Genomic DNA, 19,456 nt, shown 5'->3' with positions numbered 1-19,456 from the left:
AACAAGATTTTTATTTTAATCTACTAATAGTCCCCCAGCTGCCCAAATAGAGCCCTTTCCCATGTCTGCTCACTGTAATATCCCATTTTCTGCTCCCATCTACTTCGTTTCCCATCTCCCTGTCTTGGATCCTGCAAGTGTGACTGGACAGGTAGTGAAGTGTACTGCAGCCTGTGCAGACGGGCCAGCAAATGCACACGGGGTGGTTTGGCCCCTTGGTTTTTGTCTTTTGAAATAAGTAGGGAGCTGGGTACCTTTCTCTCAGATACTGTACTAAAAGTCTTGCACGTGTGTGTGTGTCCAGCAAACACAGGTTCATTGTTAGACACTGAAGAGACAAGAGACAAAAATAAAATAAGAAATTTGCATTGAATATTTATTTTGATAAACATTGTGTACTCCAAACAACTACATGTTATTTCAGTTGTAAGCCACAATCTGTAGGAACCAACGTCCCAAGAGCTCTTGTCATCATAAACCGGACAGTCAATGCATTACCACGGTCTGCGGACACAGAGAGCTTTCAAGTGCAAAGCAGATTATCAGAAAAAACATATTGCCAACCTTCTTAACAACCTGGACAATGCTAAACTCCAGTAAAAATGCTTCATATGCCTGCAATTTAGTTGTCTTAGTGCCATTGTAATAAATTAATAGAAAATATATCTTTTTTCATTGGAAAGTCTATAAGAAAATGTACAAACATCTAACTCCGAAAAAGGACCAGCTGTTTCGGGGACAGGTAAAACAAGCATTCGAACAGAGGCAAAAACCCCAAACATCCAAACAAACAAATAGACAAACAAACAAAATGCAATCAAAAAACCCTCACTCTACCAATGGCAATTGTGTAGGCAAACATGGAAACATTTGCAGTAATAAAACCTTACAAAGAGGGTAACTGCAGCTTGTGCAGGGACTGTACAGGGTGTACAAAGAACAAGCAGTCAGGTAATTCACTGGTCAAAATGTGCACGTGTAGTTTCTAAAACAGTCAAAGATTAAGAAGTAATCATATGGCACAAAACTATTGCTGACTGGTGATGGTATTAGGCTTCGTTCTGTCTCCAGAGCAACACACTGACTTCATCCCGTAAAGGTCAATAGGAGCTCTTTGCATTTCACAGGTGTGGCTGCCCCGTTACACTGCTACGATGCTCTGTTATCCCTCAGGCTGATGGACTGCAGTGACCCCGTATTCCTATTCACAGGGTGAGACCCACTCTAGCTCCAAAACAGGGCCCATGTGACAAGCTTTGCATGATAGAACGAGCTACTTAAAAGTTTTCTTCTCTTAGTAAGATGAGATTTTTTAGGAAAGAAGAAAAAATTTTTTCCTAAAGCCAAGTCTTACGATTTCGCCCTGAGAATTCCCAAAATAGTAAAATCAGAAGCTACACTTTAGCACAAAGGCAGCGTGCTTGGAAAAGCTGAACAAACTAGTCTAGGGCTAGACCCACCTAGCATGATCCTCCCGGGCGTTTTCACACTTACAGAGCACAGGAGAAGGGGAATCGCTGGTGGCCCAGTGCAATCCCTGCCCCAGGGCTCATACACAGTCAAATCCCAAACCAGGTACATCCTGAGCCCGGCTTTCCTGCCCACTGTTTGCTAAGTGCTCATGAAAGAAATACTCCTGCTTTGGTCCATCTCTTGGAAGCAGGTGTATTCCACTAACGCCCATGCAATGGTATCAACTGAATTGCCTCAGGGCAGTGCAGAGGCTTAGGTGACCCAGACTAACATACTCAAGGGACTTTTTTTTAGTCTATTTGCTTGACTTCAGGGATCTGGCTCTGTTTTGGCTATTGGAGAACATCAGATAAATGATGTTTAGATAATCATGGTGGAACCACAAGTGAGACTGACTTTTTCAAGAAATAGTTTGTGAAATCCCCAAACTACCATCAGGCATTGGGGTAAAAAACAACTCACCTTACTTGCCTTTTACAACTGTCGCCCACTCATTCTGGAAATGGCACAAATGCCTAAAGAGCATCCATTAACAGCCTCTTGTTGAGAAGCAAGGGAAGGAAAGCTTGGCTCTTTTTTTTTTTTTTTCTTTTCTTAAAATACAATATACATGACATTCAGTGAGTTCAAAACAACTATATAATAAGACTGAAAAGAACATTTCCAGTTTCAAAACCCAGGAGAGGCTTGAGGGGAATGTAACCTACAGTACTATCTAAATTTGCTCATGGTTGCTTTGATTTTTAGAGCAATCGATCTAAACCAGGCTTATAGAGTGCAACACCTGCCCAGCCTTTGGAATGACACACAAAATCCTTGCTCTTTCATTCTAGCTGCAAAACAGCATTTTGGGTACTGTTGAAAAAAAGCAACTTAATTACATGGGCTTTAATTAAAACATAGCAAAACAAAGTAACCATCAGCAACTAGAGTAATTTCTGTAGCAATGGGGACAGGCAGAGACAAAGTGGGGAAACAAACCCAGATACTATTCACAAAATTGACATTCTATGAGCTTTGAAAAGCTTGTCATCCTGTCTTTTACCCCTGGCTCCACTTAGATTTCTTAGAACAGCCACAGCCTCCAGAGACACCTCCATGGCATTTCTGAGCAACAGACAGAAATATCACTGAACACTAGAAGTGCTTACAATGTTTTACAAGATAATGTTTAATTTCCCAGTTTCAAAAGATGTCCCTGTAGGAGTCCTGATTCACATTAATCTGCCTTCATTACCCAGACATTGCTCTGAAGAAGGGGGAAAGGAAGTACAGGACATCCAACTAGTATATGGGGATTCCCACTCTAATTCTTCAGCTACCTGGTAAGACATCTGTCACCTCTTATTCAGATCTCATGTAACTCTTCCAGGAGGACGAAGACACTCATGCTCTTAAGCCTGAGGACAGGATCAGAAAGCAGCACACAGCAGAGCAGTCTGATCCCATTCCCTCTGACCTCCTTGGAAAGGTGCAGGCTGCTCACCCTATTTGAGGCTGAATAAGGTAAATCCCAGTATTCCCAGTTAAAAACTGGAAGCTTTGAATGGGATAGCTTTGACTGGCTACCATAAACCCTCCAGACTTATCCTGAACATTATTATATGGAGCGACTGTACAGGAAATGCTGAGAAAATATATGTGCTAATTGGCATTGCTTTCCTTCTAGCCTACATCTGTTTGTTGAAGGAAAACTTCCTATCTGAGCAACCACTATTAAAAACCCTTGATCCATAGGAGAAACGCAGTTTTCTGAGAAAGCAGAAATATGTGGTTTCATCAGTCTCCACTGGCATGTTTTACCTTTCTCTCATCGCTTCCCCAACTATGTGCCGTGGGTTAGCATGTACAACACAGATCCCAAAGAGCTTGATCAAATGTCACAGAATCTTTAGGATAAATTCTTACTGTCCAGTTATGTTTCCCAGCATCTACTTAATCATTCAAATATACTCTTTCTATCTTAGATTTTCAACCAGCCTTTGAATTGGCATTCCAATGCAGCTAGTTACACTATGGAAATAAAAAGTGTTTGGACAACTAGAGGCTGGTAAATGCAATAATCCTTGGTGGCCTTCAGACCTAGAACTCCCCCTTCGAGAGGCAGCACATAGGTTAGTCTGTCACAGGGGTGCTGACAAACCCAGCACCTTGTAAAACAGGTCAAACCTTGCTTAGTAACACGAGAGTCAACACGGCTTCAGCGAGCAAGTCAACCGGCGAGGAGCTGGTGATCACAGAACATACGCTGATCACAGAGGAAGGCTTTTCTGTCACATGTGGCCACTCTAGCTACTTACAGTAAGATTTCTTTTTGAACAACAACAACAACAACAAAATGCTACACCTCTGGAGCTGTCTGGCAAGGTGTCCGCGGTGAGCAGTCAGTAGTCTGTCCCACGGGGGCTGTGCTGGCAGCCAGAAGGCGAAGCAGTGTGTCCTCATAATTTCATTTTCTTCACCACAGGAATCGGCAGTGCTTGATAGATTTTAGCTGAGTCCTCATTAGTGACCAGCTTCACCCAGACAGGGTGGAAGCTCCCTTTGAAGCCGACAAAAGCCATTTTTTCTGCAAATTGGAGCAAATATAGGAGTGTGTCAGGGCTGCACCAGAAAACCACGTGTATGTGTGGCTACACCCAATGGCTGGATGAATGCAGGTGCACAAGTGCACACAACCTTTGCCAATTCTTCATTCTCCAGGTATTAAAGAAATACTTTCCTAATGAAGTTTAATTAAAATTTTATTTGCACATTGTACGCTTCCATTAATTAACAATGTGTGATACATAGCAGAGGAGAAAGAGAGAAGGAAAAACCCTTCCTAGCAGGCAGCTTGAGCTATCTGTTGAAGCTATCATTATCTACACGGTGGTTATACTCAAAACCCTTTCCTGCTTGGAACCCATTCCTGCTGCGGGGGGATGATGAGAGGACAACAGACAAGATCTACGTTAGCGAGTATGACACACACACACACACACACACACACAAGGAAAGCGTGCCAAAAGCTTGCAGTTAGACCTGATCAGAGCAATGCGCACAATAGAGTGATATTCTAGTGCAATATGTGATGCTTTGAAATTGATATACTTTGTGCCATCAAGTATGAATTTTGTTTCAAGAGAAAACCAGCTAAAAATAAGTTCAGACAAGTGAAAAATGGGTTTGGGGCATTTAGTGGGAAAAAAGTCCAATATTCCTACTGTTAAAATGCCTTTTTATTTAAAATGAATCTGGAAAATCAAACCCCTTGAATTCTTTACTTCTAAGAACAACTGCCAGAGCACTTTTTCCATAAACTGAGAGCTGTTATCCAAAGCTGCAGTGGATACAGCCTTACTGAGTAAATAAATGACTGGTCCCAGGATGTTTGAGCACATGCTGATAGAAACAAGCAATGCAAAGTTTAGAAGCAGAAGAAAGGTCCCTTTACTGGAACCATGGGAGAGGAATAGATGAAAGGGGTTTAGAATTGCATTTTTAAAACGTGGTTACCTTTTAACCTAAAACCGTCTTCTGCTCCAAGTTTTTCCAGTACTTTAGTCCATGGTCCTCTTGAAATGAATCTTCCTTTAGATGTCACCAGCACTATGGAGCTGAAGGAAACAAAGCCATTTAGAAACAGATGAAGAGTCAGCACACATTCCTCACTTGCCTGTCTTGAGCACTGGTAACTCCTGCCTGTGTGACTCAAAGACACCCACAAACTATAGTGGTTTCTGCTTTAATGGTTTTTGTCACCGCTTTCCAACAGTTTAGTCATATATTCACTTTTCCAATCATGCAAAATCCATTAGAAAGCAGACAGAATTCACTTTTTTTTTTTTTTTTTTGGTAAACACTGTTTTCTAGGATGATTTAAATGTTTCCAACCAGCAGTTCCATCCCGCTTTGCTCAGAAAGGAACATGCTCTCCCTGGGATGCTCCTAGCAAGTCTCAAGCAATTTCTTGTTCTTTCATCATTAGCAGATTAAATCTGAAGAAATTCACTTCTTTGAGACTTTTGCCAGTCTGGCACTTCTCCTTCATTTTCAGTGTGCTTTTGCTTAAGAAGTTATTGTTTATTATTATTATTATTACTATTATTGCTATTACTATTACTATTACTGTACTGTGTACTGCACTTCACCTCAAAATTCTTGGGGTCTGTTTATCACCAAGCGATAAACAAAAGACATGAGGTGAGTGCGTTAAACTAATGCAAATCTCTAATTGCTTGGGTAAAACTTGATAACTGCCTAGGCTTAATTCTAGATAAGTAGAATAAAAACTCAAATTAAATGTGAAGAGATAATCATGTAGTGAGACTTTTCTGGGGAGAAGCACAGGACACTCAGTGAAGTTAAGCTCATTACTTCTTCCAAGATGCACAAACACCTCCAATGGTTGTCTCAAAGCCTATTGAGGAAGAGCTACACTCCAGTGAGTTCAGTGGAAGTTTTGCTATTAAGTTCAGTGGGGCTGGGATGTTATCTTCGTTCACCTTTGTCATCTTTGTGATTAAAGCTGCACAACAGTAATTCAGCGGACGCTTAGATGGAATTATTTCATTCCACCTTGCAGGGTTTCCATGAATGAAATTTCCCTAACTCAAACAGCAGTTGCAGTCTTGCTGAATGAGAGCCTTGCTGGGTCTGCTTACTGGCATCACAGTGGACATGAGTCACTAAAATTAATTAGGCAACAGTTCCTGCAGAGCTCAAGCCCTGAACTACTGAGTGCAGCAGTTACATCTTAACACCTCAGCTGGAACTGGAACTGTTCAGGGGAAAGTAGCAACGGGTGGTGGCAGAGAAACAGCAGAAGCAAAAGAGTTAAGAGTCATCAGGACTTTTCCTAGAATAAACCTGAGGTGTTAAAATGCTCCAGTGCTTACAAGAGCGGATTGAGCTGGCAGGCTGGTTTTGACTACTTTGCAAATGCTGAATCACCTCTTTTTTCTTCCTTCAGTTCACTAAAATCACTACTTTCCATTAAGCCTTTCCTGCTATGGAAGTTTAAGGTAAATTCACCAGATGTTTTGTTTTCTCATATCTGGGAAACTCATCAGAAAAATTGTTTTATTTAAAAAAAGGAGTTTGGCCCACAGAGTTTTTTTAATGAAGAAAGGGGCTTTTCCTTGCTAGAAACGCCTCTTCTCGCATCCCCAGATCCATAAACCTAAAAGTTGTTTTAGCGGTCTCTTCATGAGAGGCTGGCAAGGCTGGTGGTGTCCCTTCCCCTCCATCTCTCTGCACTGTCCGTGCTCTGCATCGCAGTGGGAAGGGGTGACCAGAAGCTGCTGGATGTATAGTCCCAACATCCGCACGGTGTCTGCATCTGAATCTGAACAATACTTTCATCCAGCGAACGGATAGAAGATGTTTCATGGCTATACCTGAAGTCTGTGTCTGATCAAATTGGAAAGGCCTGCAGGGGTTGGGATGGGAAAGCTTTTGGTGACAGAAGGACAATAATTTGGGGGTTCAATCAAAAACACAGTTGAGTGAGACTTGAGAGGTGCCAACCACGTTGGGTTGATTTCCAGTCCTAATCCTAACCATAATCCTAATCTTGTTCCAACACTAATCCAGAGAAGACAATGAGGCTCAGAAAGACTTAAGTACACCTCAAGTCTAATTACAATTCAATCTCCTAAAGTAAGAAAGAATCCAGAAGCTGGATTTGGCCAGGATTGAGATTGGATTTTTTGTAAAGGAGGATGACAATCTTTCTAAAAAGTCCTCTTATTTATTTTATGAAAGAAAAGTGAGCAACTACCATGCTTCTCTGCAATAACTACTCAGTGTGGGTTTTGCAACCTTCAGAATTACTTAAGACAGTAGAAACGCATCTGTATCTACCTGCATGGCACTCTGCTGAAACTTCCCCCAAGTCTCTAGACTAAATGCCAGAACAATATCCTGTCGATCTGCACACAGCTATTTCAGATGAGTCATCAACAAAGCAGTCATATTTGTATTAAATGTTACATATCATATTTCAAATCAAAACAGATTTAATAACAAAGAAATATAGTCATTTCCCAATAGCACTCCACAAACTAATATGAGAACAGCCCCTTTGGTTAAAAGGTTTCTGATGTTGTTCCCATTCTCATTCCTGCAGATGAAGCCGCTGTCCTCCAGGATGCAGCAGTATGTGTTGGCTACTTACCACCCACTTGCAAAACTCTGCATTTCTGGCTGCCCATACTTAAAAAATAACAGCATCCAGCCCTTAGGTCTGGGCAGGGACCATGTGCAAAGAGGAATGTATTTTATTAGTGGAATTTTCTGTGATTTGAGAGAGTATGCAGGCAATAGAAAAATGTAAACTGTGCACATCTGTACCGATAAGTGCTTTGTGAATTTAAGTCTGCAGTTTGTCTGTAACGCACAACATAAATGGAGATCTGCAGTTTATTAATCAAATGTAGGTCTGCAGTTTATCTGGGGCTCAATCAGTTCCTAAATCACAGAGTCTGCATCCTGCTGCTGCCTGCATGTCCTGCTCACATTTGGATTCTATTGGAGTTGGCAGGTACAAAAGCACATCGATAGCCTGGTCAGTCTGGCTCGTGTTGGGTGACAAAAAACAGCAAAAAAGATGAGTGTGGTACAGCATTCTTGTACATTAGATTATTTACTCACTGATCTTTGATGTTGTTGACATAATTTTCTATCTGTGCTGGGATTCCTTGCAGAATTGAGTTTTTGAATGTTACTCGATCAACAACTTTTCCATAATGTCCATCGATCACAACCAGTTGGATACCCTCATCAGTGAGGAAAAACCTGACACCGTCAACCTGTGCAGGGGGAAAAATATTCTTGATCTATCACAGTAACACAATTGCAAACAACCACCTGTAACAAGCACTGATAATCTTGAGTCATGGGGCTGGTCTTTATATCAAAGGGCAGAAGTCCAGATCTCTGAGGTCAAGTTATCCTGCATTTTCACTAGTAAGGGGAAGTTACAGTCTTTTTTTTTTTTTTTTCAAAATACAAAGCAGAAGTGACCTGAATCTAACTATCCATGATAACTTTGTAAGCAAGACTTCCATAAAAATGAAGCAAGTGTCTTAGAATTTCATTCCATAAAGTTCACTGAGAGGACCTGCTCACCTCAATGTATGCAAAGTCGTCCTTTAGGTGGAAGTATTGTTTCTTATAAGTTTCTATTTTCACTTCTAGTAGGTGGTCCTTAGTCTTCTGTTTACAAAAAACAAACAAATAAAGGAGAGAAAAGAGTTTTTCTAGTGAGGATGTCCATTACCTGAACGCTGCATTTTCAGAAAGCATTTTAAACCTTGAAATTCAATCAACAGGAAAGCTACATAATAAGCACTGACTTGCCAAATTGCATTGCTAATGAGACTGGGCACAATGGGAGCCCCTCTGCTCATCCTGTCAGCATTTAAATTGTTTCACCAAATGGCAGAATGTAAGTGATTCTCACTTTGCAGAGCTGACACATAATTCTGTGAGGCTTTGCTGTGCATTCCTGCTTCAAAGGTGACGAATGAAAAAAACAAAAAATCATATATATCCCTCTCCCTCCCCCAGAACCAGACTGGACTGGATATAGGAGACAGTGTTGTGCATTATATGAATGAGACACTCAGCTATGCAGTGCCCGCTCTGACACTGCTGTTCTTATAGCCCGGAGGAGCTGGAGGCCAGGCAAGGAACCTTGCTGCCCTCCAGAATCATATTCCCTGGACTGACCTGTTCCAGCTCATCACTTTTCACCCTCTGCTTTTAAGCACAGCACATCACAACAGAGCCCCAAAAGACTAAGTATCCAACTTCAACCAAAGTCTTGGGTGGCTCTGTCCTTCGACGACCTCTGCTCTCTGTATGTGCAAGAATCCATTTCATATTATTTCACATGTCTGAACCATTTCAGAAAAGTAGGCACAGGATATACTGAACCTGGTACAAAGTTTTTCTATGTCTGTGGGCACAATATGTGGCAGAACTACAGATTCACAACAGCAATAATTCCGTGATAAGAAATCAACTACTTTACCAGTTGTGCGCTAGAGAGCTTCTTAGGCATTGGCACTTCTACTATTGGTGTCTCAATGTACTTGGGATAGGCCATGGCTTCACAGTCACTGACGCCAGCCGTCTTTGGAATCACAGCTTTGATCCTTATTCGTTCACAGCCCTTGACAGAGCAGAAAGCAAATTTCTCCTTCTCATTTTGAGCTTTGAGTTTCAGAAACAGCAGCCTGCAGGCAGGAGAGAAAAGCGAACAGCATCCTTGAGACTTCTGTGCAAAAAATTACTAACTTCCAGTTTTGGTAGACTCCTTCCTAATGCTTTGCAATAATGTGCATTGCAAACCCTCAGTGCCGATGCCTGCATTTTATAGTGCTCAACATGCCACATGCAAATAAAAGGGGACTCACATCTCAAAAATGGTTTGCAGAGGTCAGGGAACTTAAGACACAGAAATTAGATGACACCTGAACTCCCTCTAAACTCTATTTTATAATCATACATCTATGTAAAAATACGTGCTTTTTTTTATTAGGTCTTTCTTTCCCATTATTTTAATTCTTTAAAAGAAAATAACAGGTTTTACACTCTTTGTTCCTATGCATCACTCTCATGGTATTTATAAATAGTCACTGTTCAAAACAAAAAGGGTTGGGTGTGTCTCCAGTTCAGTTTCATGGTCTGAACTTTGCTTTTGTCTTTTTTTTCTAATTTGTATTCACTTGGCAAAGCATTTCCCAGAGTAATTGGCAGTGTAGCAGAGGCTATGAATGACTGGCAGCTGTGGGAGTCCCAGGAAAATTAAACGCTGGTCACATTCCCAGAAAGACTTTCTGGTTTTGTTGTGATCCCCGCTAACAGCATTAGCCAAACTGCTCACGATTCCAGCAGCTTTCTCAAAGCTGTGTCCAAATAGGCAAGATCTGCTTCCTTACCCAGTGTCCTCATCCCAGTAGTAGTATCCTTTGCTAGGATATCTGTGCTCCAATTTCTCCATTTGAGAGGTTCTATAGAAAGTTCCAGTTTTGTACGTTTTCTTCAAGAGACGATTGTGGATGTCTGAGAGAATGGAAAATGTTGTCCCTTTAGGATAGCAAAACCCTACTTGGATCCAGTCATTCCTAAAAATAGCAAAGAAAGACCCACATTATAACAAGTCAACACATGACTATTATTTTCCTGGGCATGCTAGCAGCCAAACTAAATAATTCACTCTGAAATGTAACTTAATTTTTTCCTGGCCAGTTAAAATTATAATGGTTTGGGATGAATCAATGCAACGTAAATTAGACATAACAACCATGGGTTAGTTAAGCAATGTGGGTCAGATCTGCTCCGGACTTCTACACCTGTGACTTCCCTGCACCAGGAATGAATTAACTCTAGGCTTCTAAAAATGAACCCTGTTATCTTGCAGGGCTTCCTGGGGGAGGAAACAGGAATCTGAGATGTCAAATGGAAAGATGGTGAACTCAGTGGACTTCCTGGAATAAGCATGTTCATTCTGGAAGAGCTCATGAGGTGATGAACTCACTCATTAAAAATGTTCAGTTACATTATTGGGCTGGAATGTTGGAATTCGGTTGATCACTCACTTGTTGAAGTTGATGAGCCATATGGCCAGCTCTTCAGGGGCTGTCTTGTCCCAGTGGATGGTGTAGCCTTTCCTCAGAGTTATAACTGGCTGATACTGCTGGTAATGCGTGCTTTTGCTCAAAGCCCCTTCCAAGTAGAGTGGGTGATTGTGATAGTCATTTTTTATTATTTTCATTTGCAGGTTGGCTGGCTTGTAGGCTTGGATGTATATCTAGATGAAAAAAAGATCACCAAGAGTTTAATGAATGGCAGTAAAACATTAAAGGTAGAGCTATTCAATAGACGTGAACTGGTGCAAGGCCTGTGACTTCAGCAGTGACCTGTATGCAGTACACTTATATTCAATTTCTTAGGCTTTCTTTTCAACACAGTAAACTGTTTTCAAAAAAAAAAAGAAGGATCATTTCCTCATCCACTGAGTTCAAGAGTATGTGTCAGTCAAGGCTTCAAACAGGCCCGTAGCAGGGCTGAAGTATTTCACAGTGTTAGTGGCAACCCTCAGCAGTGGGACAGTATCTATCTCAGACATCTGACTTCTACTGAACAAGGACACTTCTGTCTGGATTTCAGAAGCATGAAAACCAGCTCAGCGGCTAGAAATTGGCTTTAGTGGCACTATACATTTAAAAAATCAACAGTTGCAACACCCAAGACAAAACCAGGCACTACTCATCAGAGGAAAGTGAGGACTCTCTCAAGGCAGCAGCATTCGGAGCTTGTGTGGTAGGAAGAATGGTTTAGTGGTTACACAACAGGATGAAAGATCATGAGAGCTGAAGTTTGATTTCGACTGCTCAGCACATTTCCCATAACGCTGTGGGCAACACTTCCCTCCATAAATCAAGGAAAAATAACTAGCTGACAGCCCATAGATTTATGAATATTAATCTGTTAATGCTCATGGAGCTCTTAGGGGACTTCAGGAAGAAGTTGTTAGAGCTGTTAGCAGTCAAGACCAAAGTATCTGAAAATGTACCACAGTATCCTCATGTTTGAAACCACCTGTGCAGACATGCAGATAAATAAACCCTGAGCACCCTGAAGAAAGTCCATTTCTAAAGGTTAAGCCAGGAAATTTAAAATAAAATAAAGCGATAACGATACTGCAAGGTAAGCAGCTTTACCTGTGCGAAGTGTCCGCTGCAGATGGAACCTCTCCAGTCAGGCACGTCAATGCAGTCAGGGTGCTTGATTAACCAGTTATCTTCTTTTATCAGGTATGAACCTGGATATTCTGACACAGAACCATCCACATCATGAAAAACTGATGTTTTATCACCATCCATATCCAGATCATTGAACCAGGGGCCAGGTTCTCCAAAGAAGACCCTTGAGGTAATCTAAACAAAACAGCGAAACACATTTATGTCTCCAGAAAGGAATTAATCCCTTACAGTACAGAGCAAAGGATGGCTATGGTCACTAGAGTGGCTCAGAGGACCCATTTCCTGACTTTATTTGGCATTAGAGAGTAGCTTGGACAAGAAATAGTGTTGGGTTTGTGGGTCAACTTGTGCATGGAGAAATCTCTGTACTCACTAACATCACCATTCTTTAAATGGCCACAGATTTTGGCTGCTCAACTTGAGACATTGCAGGCTTGATATTCAACAGCTCTGAGGCGCCATGACTCCAGAGGAAGTCTGGGGTTGCAGGTCCTCTGAGATAGCACTTATGTGGTAATAAAACTATGAGCTTCTGAAACTGACCATCCAAAGATGGAAGCACCAAAATAATTTTCAGCTAAGCTGCTCTTGTTAGTTGGCAGGAACATCAGTGCCATTTGGTACAGGCATCTTAGGATCATCTCTTCTTTGCCTGCACACTGCCTCTTCAGTAAGCCTGAAGTCAGTGTAGAGCTAGGTCACACACCTAAAAGGTGTGTTTGACTGGTCAGACAGAGCAGACACAGATTTCCCTGCTGACCATGGGAGAAGGGCTAAAGCATCCCGAATTTCAGCCTCAGCTGTGAGGTTTGTTTCAAAATTCTAGAGGACGGTTCTGGAGATGGGGTGATTTCGCTAGAGCCACTTCACTCATTGTCTGCTGATATATTTTTAAGGTTCCAAAGACATGTAAAGTCACACTGATGCTGGGAATAATCAGTGACCTTCTCTGGGAAATGACCACTCAGGCAACTTCTGACCGATACTTTTATCCAGCATGAATAAATGTCATGTCACCAACCTCCCTGGTGAGAGAGTGACTGACCAACACTTTTAGGGGAATTTTGCCTTTCTCATCCCATTTGGCACAAGGATCGCTAGTCAGCACTTTTCCTGATATGCAAGCAAGTCTGCTAATTTTTTAAAGTTGAGCAACCCAAATAATTTCAGTCCCAACCACTTTATTTATTTATTTGTTTGTAATGTTTGGCAGTTGGATTTAACAGCTGCTAGAGGTGAACCTCAGCAAACCAGTTAGCACATATTTGTGCAAACAAATACAAAAATAACTCAAAAGCACAGACCCCAGGACGGGTTCAGACCAGCAGCCAGAAGTTCATAGTGTAATTCAAAGTCTGGCAGACCCTTTTTGGCTGGGTCCTGCTCTCATTTATGTCTGTAGAACTGGAGTCCATGGAATTACCCTGGTGTGCAGGGCTGCAGAATTACCCTGCATCGGCTCAGTTTCACTGGCTGTTTCCCAAAATCAGTATTTTCTGCTTCTAGGTGAGTTAGACCTTCCACAACAGATTTCCTTCTGTTGTTGCTTTAGTATTATACTGCTGTTGAAAATAAAGTGGCAGATTCTTCTCTGTATTTCAGTTTCTGAGATATACAGAAATGGAAATTATTTTCACTTGAATGTCACTATTTTTTTCTGAAACTGATGCCTGCTTCTGGTTTGCTGCAAACCTGTCAGAGAATTGAATTTTCTTGTTATTCCACCCATCCAATTTTCTCTTTCTTAGCTGCCATCCTCTTTGTTAAACCTCTGGCAAAAACAATGGGCAACCTCCTGAAGATCTCATGTTTTCTCCTAAAGGCTGCTACACCCTTTTGCCCACAACCCCATTTCCAAGCCAACTGGAAAAGGCCTTTTGGAGAAGAATAACTCACAGGGACGTCTTCAAAATGAATGTCGGTGACGTTGTTGTTGGGGCAGCTCTGCCAGGCGTTATTGAGCCGGAAGGCCAGGGCACTTGTGTGCCGGCCGTCCAGGGCAGCGAATTTGCGGAAGGTGCAGTTCTGGACGTTGATCGGTCCATCATAGAACTGAATCCCTCGAATGGGAAAATCCCTAAAACACATTTGGAGGAGACAGAGAGACTTGGTCACAACACATTAGCATGAGGATGAGAATGTATTCTAGACATGTACAGTCCCACAGCACTTGTTTCTCAGCTGCTTGCAGTTTTCACAGCCCTTAGGATGACTCCTGAGTTCATGTTTTGGAAGAGAAGGGATTTCCCTCCTTTTTAGGTCTGTGAAGTCCTCATATCCTTGCAAGTTCAGCTTAAGTTCTCTCGTGTCTGAACAGATCATCTTTATTTGGTCTGTGCTCCTCCAGGGAAGGAACTTACAGCGATGCCAAAGCATTGACATAAAAATGAATAAATCCGTGTTTGCCATCAGAAATGAGTTCTGCAGCAGTGAAACCTGAAACTCATCAAGCCGTGCAGACTCCTTGGACTGAGTAATGGCAGGGCTAAAAGAAGTCCCACCACATCTTTCAAAGGCACTTGGAGAGAAACAGTGCAACTCAAATGCAATAAAAAATGGATTTGAAAACAAGGAAAGGTCTTGCAATCTATAGGGTTGAAAAGAGGTGAAGGGGCAGACTAATGAACCTTTATTAACAGCCTTTTCTGATATCATCTGCAAGGTAAAGAAGGCACCATTTTTCACACTGATTAAGTGAACAAGATGGTTAAAGTCCTTAAGAGGCTAAAATAAGATATTTCAAATTTCACTTATGATAAATAAATTTGATCTTTTCCCTCTTTGAATGGTTTCCCTTAGACAAGACTTGCCTGCTCCTGTGCATTTGTTCTGTCCCTCTGAGTTTCTGCACACAACACCAAGATGAGATGTGCCCACATATCTATACATAAAGGATATTAGAGGGAGAGTCATCGCAGATTGGGGTTTTGTTATTACTGTAGTTAATAATAAGCCTCCTGTATCACTTCTGACAAGCAAAGTTGAGGCATATAATCTGGCAGAAAAAAATCAGCTGAGCTGTTTGTTCACTGTAGGGCTACTGTTAGGATAACTACATTTTTAAGAATAACAACAAAACATTATTACACTTGCAACTAAGGTCTAGGAAAAGGCCACACACAAAGTTCACTGGCTATTTCAAAACTATTTAACAAAGGCATCAAATTCCTGTAGCACGGCAGCAATAGTAACAGCAGCCCTGGTGACATCTATGACCACATCTAGGCCAGTTCAAGCCCAGGGAAGGGCTCCTATGAGCTTTCCTGGCAGCTGACCTGGACGGAGACTGCCACATTGCTCAACCACTGCTGACCACATATACAGAAGTGCCCAGCTAGTACACAGGCCTCTTGCTGTCTTCTCAGCTCTCTTTGCAAAAGGGAGGGGGAAGGAAAGAGGAGTTTGATGCTGTCTTGGCAGCCTGCAAGTAAGTACCTGCCAGCAGCAGCTGCACAAAGAGGACTTTGGGATCAGGAGACATGAAACCAAATCCTTTCTGTGTAATGGTTATTAAACTGAACAGTGCTGAAGAAACCACACCGGGCTGGAGTTTGCACTGAGAGTGGGAACAGTGAGTGCTTTGATGTGGTGAGCTGAACTTACGGGCCGATGGGCAGGGTCCTTCCTCTGTGATCCAGACCTCCAGGTCCCCAGATCTCGTTGTCCATCATTTCTGTGCCCAGGTTTCCACTCTCGCCAACAAACAGGCTGTTCTTGATTTCTTGCTTTGAGCCGTCATCATGAGGGAAAGTCCCGCCACTATGAGGGAAGGGCAGGAGGTGAAGGGACTGCTCACACCCATGCCCACCAGCTGTGCCCCAGGCTGCAGCACAACCTGCACCACACTTACCTTGCCAAAGTGAGGCCAATGCCGTTGTCAGCAAACCTGCAAAGAGAAGAGAGATACTTCAGAGGAGGTTTGGTTTTGCTTTGTGCTATCACGTCAAACTAAAACAACCAAACCAATGAGGTGGAGGACAGCAGGGCTCAATTGATGAACAGTGCTCATGGGGAACTCAGGCTTTTCCAGGTTTGTTCCCTGACTAGTTTTGGAGGATCTTTTTTGGCACAGGTTGCATTATATGCAGATGATATGAAGCAGCAGACATCACCTGATTGCTCCAAGCTGAGGTTAAGCTGGTGTGTACTGGGCATAGTTTACCTGTCTGATAAAGATTTTTCCCTGTTTCTAATGACCATGCTCTTTTCACTGTTAGGTAAAAAGATCATGCTTATCTCTCATGCCAACTAGCTTTTATTATTCAATAGTGCTTTGCCTTATGCACACCTCTGTGTTCATGTATCACATACTGCTTCCACGAAATAACTTTACAAGAGGAAATGTTATAAAAACAGAGAAGCTTGTCTTGTCTTTCATCAACAGGGAGATAGAGATCAGATCTTTCTTATTAAAAAAAAAAAAAAAAAAAAGATTAAAATGGCTTTCCATTTTGCTGAAATTTCAAAGCTTTTAGATGAGATAAATCACAACTGTCGGTTCATGACTTCTGCTTATAGGAAGGATACAATTAATATGATAATATGAGCAAGTCTTGATGGTATCACTCTTAACACATCTGTCACGGATGTCAGCAAAAACACCAGTGGAGATCCGGCAGCAGAGTAAAGCCCAGCTTTGTCCTGCTTCTGTCTGTAGGTGGCAGCCCTTGACACTCTATCGCCTCTCCTTTGCTTTCTCCAGCTCCATAAACGCACACCATAGTTTATACGCTGCATGCCACATTAACATTTGTTTTGTTAATGTAATATGTAAGTATTTTTGTAGCAATAGAAATGGAAATTACTGTGGCTATAAAGACAATTACAGTTTGATGGCTGCTTCCTCGAATTCACATACACTCCTAGATTTGCTGCTGGAAACTGATAAAGTACTTGGTTTTGTAGCAACCTCCGTATGCTGCATTTGCTCCATAAGCAATGTAAATGTCTCAATGACATGAGCGTGATCTGTGAAGATAATACTTGCTGGCCATGAGGTGGGCTAGATACTTCTGGTTCATAAATTCATAAGAAGCACAAACTGTGTTACTCAGTATTACGTTTCTGACTGTTCTGCTACAGTCTCATTCTCGCCAACCTGACCGGTCACCAGAGCCAGCTTATATGACTGGTTGCTTTAAGAGGTTTGGGTCACTCGAAGGTAAGGCAGCTCTGTCCAGGAGCTGGACACCAAATAACGTGTGACAACTACTCCTACTAGGGTTATCACAATACGCCTCATAAAGTAACCTTTTCCTTTTACTCCTCTTTTTTCATTGAGGCTGATATCAAGAGCCTGGCTCAGCAAAAGTAACTGTAGAAGATCATCTGTTTTCAAGTGCAAAACAAATATCTGTTCTGACCAGTGCTGGAAACAGCCTTCAAAGAGCACAACATGCACTTGCCCAATCTCTCTCCCTTGCTGCTGCGATGCATAGTCTTATGTCTGCTCAATCAGTACTCGCTTATTCAGCATAACAGTGAACCACATAAAACTGATCTGTGACCAGGCTTAGCCAGGAAAGGTGGTGGATTTTGCTGCTTTCTTTTCAAAGTACCTTGTTTTTTTGTGTAAAAAATTAGGTTTTATTTTTAGTTATTTGCATCTCTGTGTCTCTGTGTGTGTATGTGACCATTTTTGAATGCTGGTCAGCATCACACAGAGGAACAATCTGAGGGGTCTTCAGTTCAGACAAAGCAGGTTTTGTTCGTGTAAAATAATGCCTGTGCTTACTTAAGGTTTCATCTTTATTTCAATCTTGGCCATACGAAAGGTGCAAAGTGATATAAATAGTCTGAACCACAGCTATGCTCGCCATAAACACCAGGCTGAACTCCGAGAGTTGAAATAAGGCAAAACTCACTGGCAGTTGTTCAGCCACACATCTCCACCCCGCAGCCAGGCCCCATGATCCTGATTCTTGTAGGCAATAAAGTGCTCAATTATTGCAGGTTCCCTGGGCTTCAAAGGATCAGCATCTTTGTGTGGGCTGTATCTGTAACCAGAAGGAGAGAAGAAAGGTTGGCAAGGGAAGGTAGCCTTGCTCGGTGCACGGCCCTGCTAAGCATCTGGTTCCTGCTAACTCAGGATCAGCTTTGGGACAACAGTCCATCCAAGTAGCATGTCTAGTCAAGCAGCGATGGCCAGACCCAACTGCCAAGGGAAGGACGGTCCAGAAGAGGCAGTTGTAAAGACCCACTCCAAGTTTCTTTTCACCTTTCCGTTATTGTATTGCTGACATATTGCTGAAACCATGGAAAGTTTATTATTGCTCCCAAACGTCTGAGATATTTTTTAATCCCTTACTGTTATCCTTTAGCATATTCCTGTTATTTAGATAAATATCCTTTTGTTTTCCCTTCTGAGCATTCTTATCTCCTAACCTTGGCTATACTGTGGCAATGAGTACCACTGCCAAATTTTCCTTGCTGTGGAAAGGAATTAAAACATCTTGGAGAGAGGCTGAAAGTATGTCCTTCACTATTCCCACTATACATTACTGAGGACACACGTACAAGATTTAACAACTCTGAAGTTCTCAAGTATGATGAAATATTGGCCTGATGTAGGAAAAAAGCAGACACAAGTGGAAAGTGCAGCAATGTGTGCCCTCAGCTGCTGCCTGTCAGCCACTGTGTAGACCACAGGATCTGAGCAAGGATCTGGCTTGCTATGGCGATGCTGAGCTTGGCTGTCATGTACCCTGTTCTGAGGCACAGCTCTCCCTTTTGCTACTGAAAGAGCATCTTCCACCATATTACGCAGCTTGGAAAACCTGACAGATGAGTATCCAACTCCGTGCCAGCAACGGATGGCCAGAGATTAAAATTCATGCCTCACCAATGAGTAGCGAGGCCAAGCTGTCAAATCGCTAACAGATATTCAATAGCACTTTGCTTTGCTTAATAAGCCATCATATCAATCTAAAACTGAGCATCAGGCTGATAGGGTTCCAGTAAATGAATATTGCTTTGGCAGCTTCATCACTGTGAATTTGCTTTCAGAAAGAGATTTAGTATCAGCCCTTGCGAACTCCCCAGACATTGTTAAATACAGATATTTTGAGATGGATTCCAGTTTCATTCACATCCATGTATAACTGGAGGAATACTACAGGGTTCAGAATTTGACTCAGATATTTAATGCTGTAACTGAATGCAGAATGATCTCTCCAAATCTGTAACTGTACAGCCTCAAAGTTTGCCCCAGCCAGTCAAGCTATAAT

At 42.0% G+C, this 19,456-nt stretch overlaps 1 protein-coding gene across 5 annotated transcripts in view; it reads right to left on the bottom strand.

The window, feature by feature from the left end:
* Positions 1 to 350: 350 nt before the first annotated feature.
* Positions 351 to 19,456, bottom strand: part of CEMIP (cell migration inducing hyaluronidase 1) — a 114,259-nt gene continuing 95,153 nt past the window's right edge. For 4 of the 5 annotated variants that reach the window (XM_074837202.1, XM_074837205.1, XM_074837204.1 and 1 more), the window contains exons 18-29: positions 18,095 to 18,226; positions 16,081 to 16,116; positions 15,834 to 15,989; positions 14,127 to 14,307; positions 12,189 to 12,404; positions 11,064 to 11,275; positions 10,404 to 10,589; positions 9,494 to 9,698; positions 8,587 to 8,673; positions 8,110 to 8,267; positions 4,972 to 5,072; positions 351 to 4,042 (exon numbers count right to left, since the gene is read on the bottom strand). In XM_074837202.1, coding sequence (XP_074693303.1) covers positions 3,915 to 4,042; positions 4,972 to 5,072; positions 8,110 to 8,267; positions 8,587 to 8,673; positions 9,494 to 9,698; positions 10,404 to 10,589; positions 11,064 to 11,275; positions 12,189 to 12,404; positions 14,127 to 14,307; positions 15,834 to 15,989; positions 16,081 to 16,116; positions 18,095 to 18,226 — 1,798 coding nt within the window. In that variant the 3' untranslated portion in view covers positions 351 to 3,914. The remainder of the gene's footprint in view (positions 4,043 to 4,971; positions 5,073 to 8,109; positions 8,268 to 8,586; positions 8,674 to 9,493; positions 9,699 to 10,403; positions 10,590 to 11,063; positions 11,276 to 12,188; positions 12,405 to 14,126; positions 14,308 to 15,833; positions 15,990 to 16,080; positions 16,117 to 18,094; positions 18,227 to 19,456) is intronic. The other variant, XM_074837206.1, reaches the window with a different exon arrangement.

The sequence above is a fragment of the Strix aluco genome, chromosome 12 (genome assembly GCF_031877795.1).
Source record: "Strix aluco isolate bStrAlu1 chromosome 12, bStrAlu1.hap1, whole genome shotgun sequence".
NCBI lineage: Eukaryota > Metazoa > Chordata > Aves > Strigiformes > Strigidae > Strix > Strix aluco.
The sequence above is the reverse complement of the archived record's forward strand: the minus strand, read 5'-3'. Positions and strand labels throughout refer to the sequence as shown.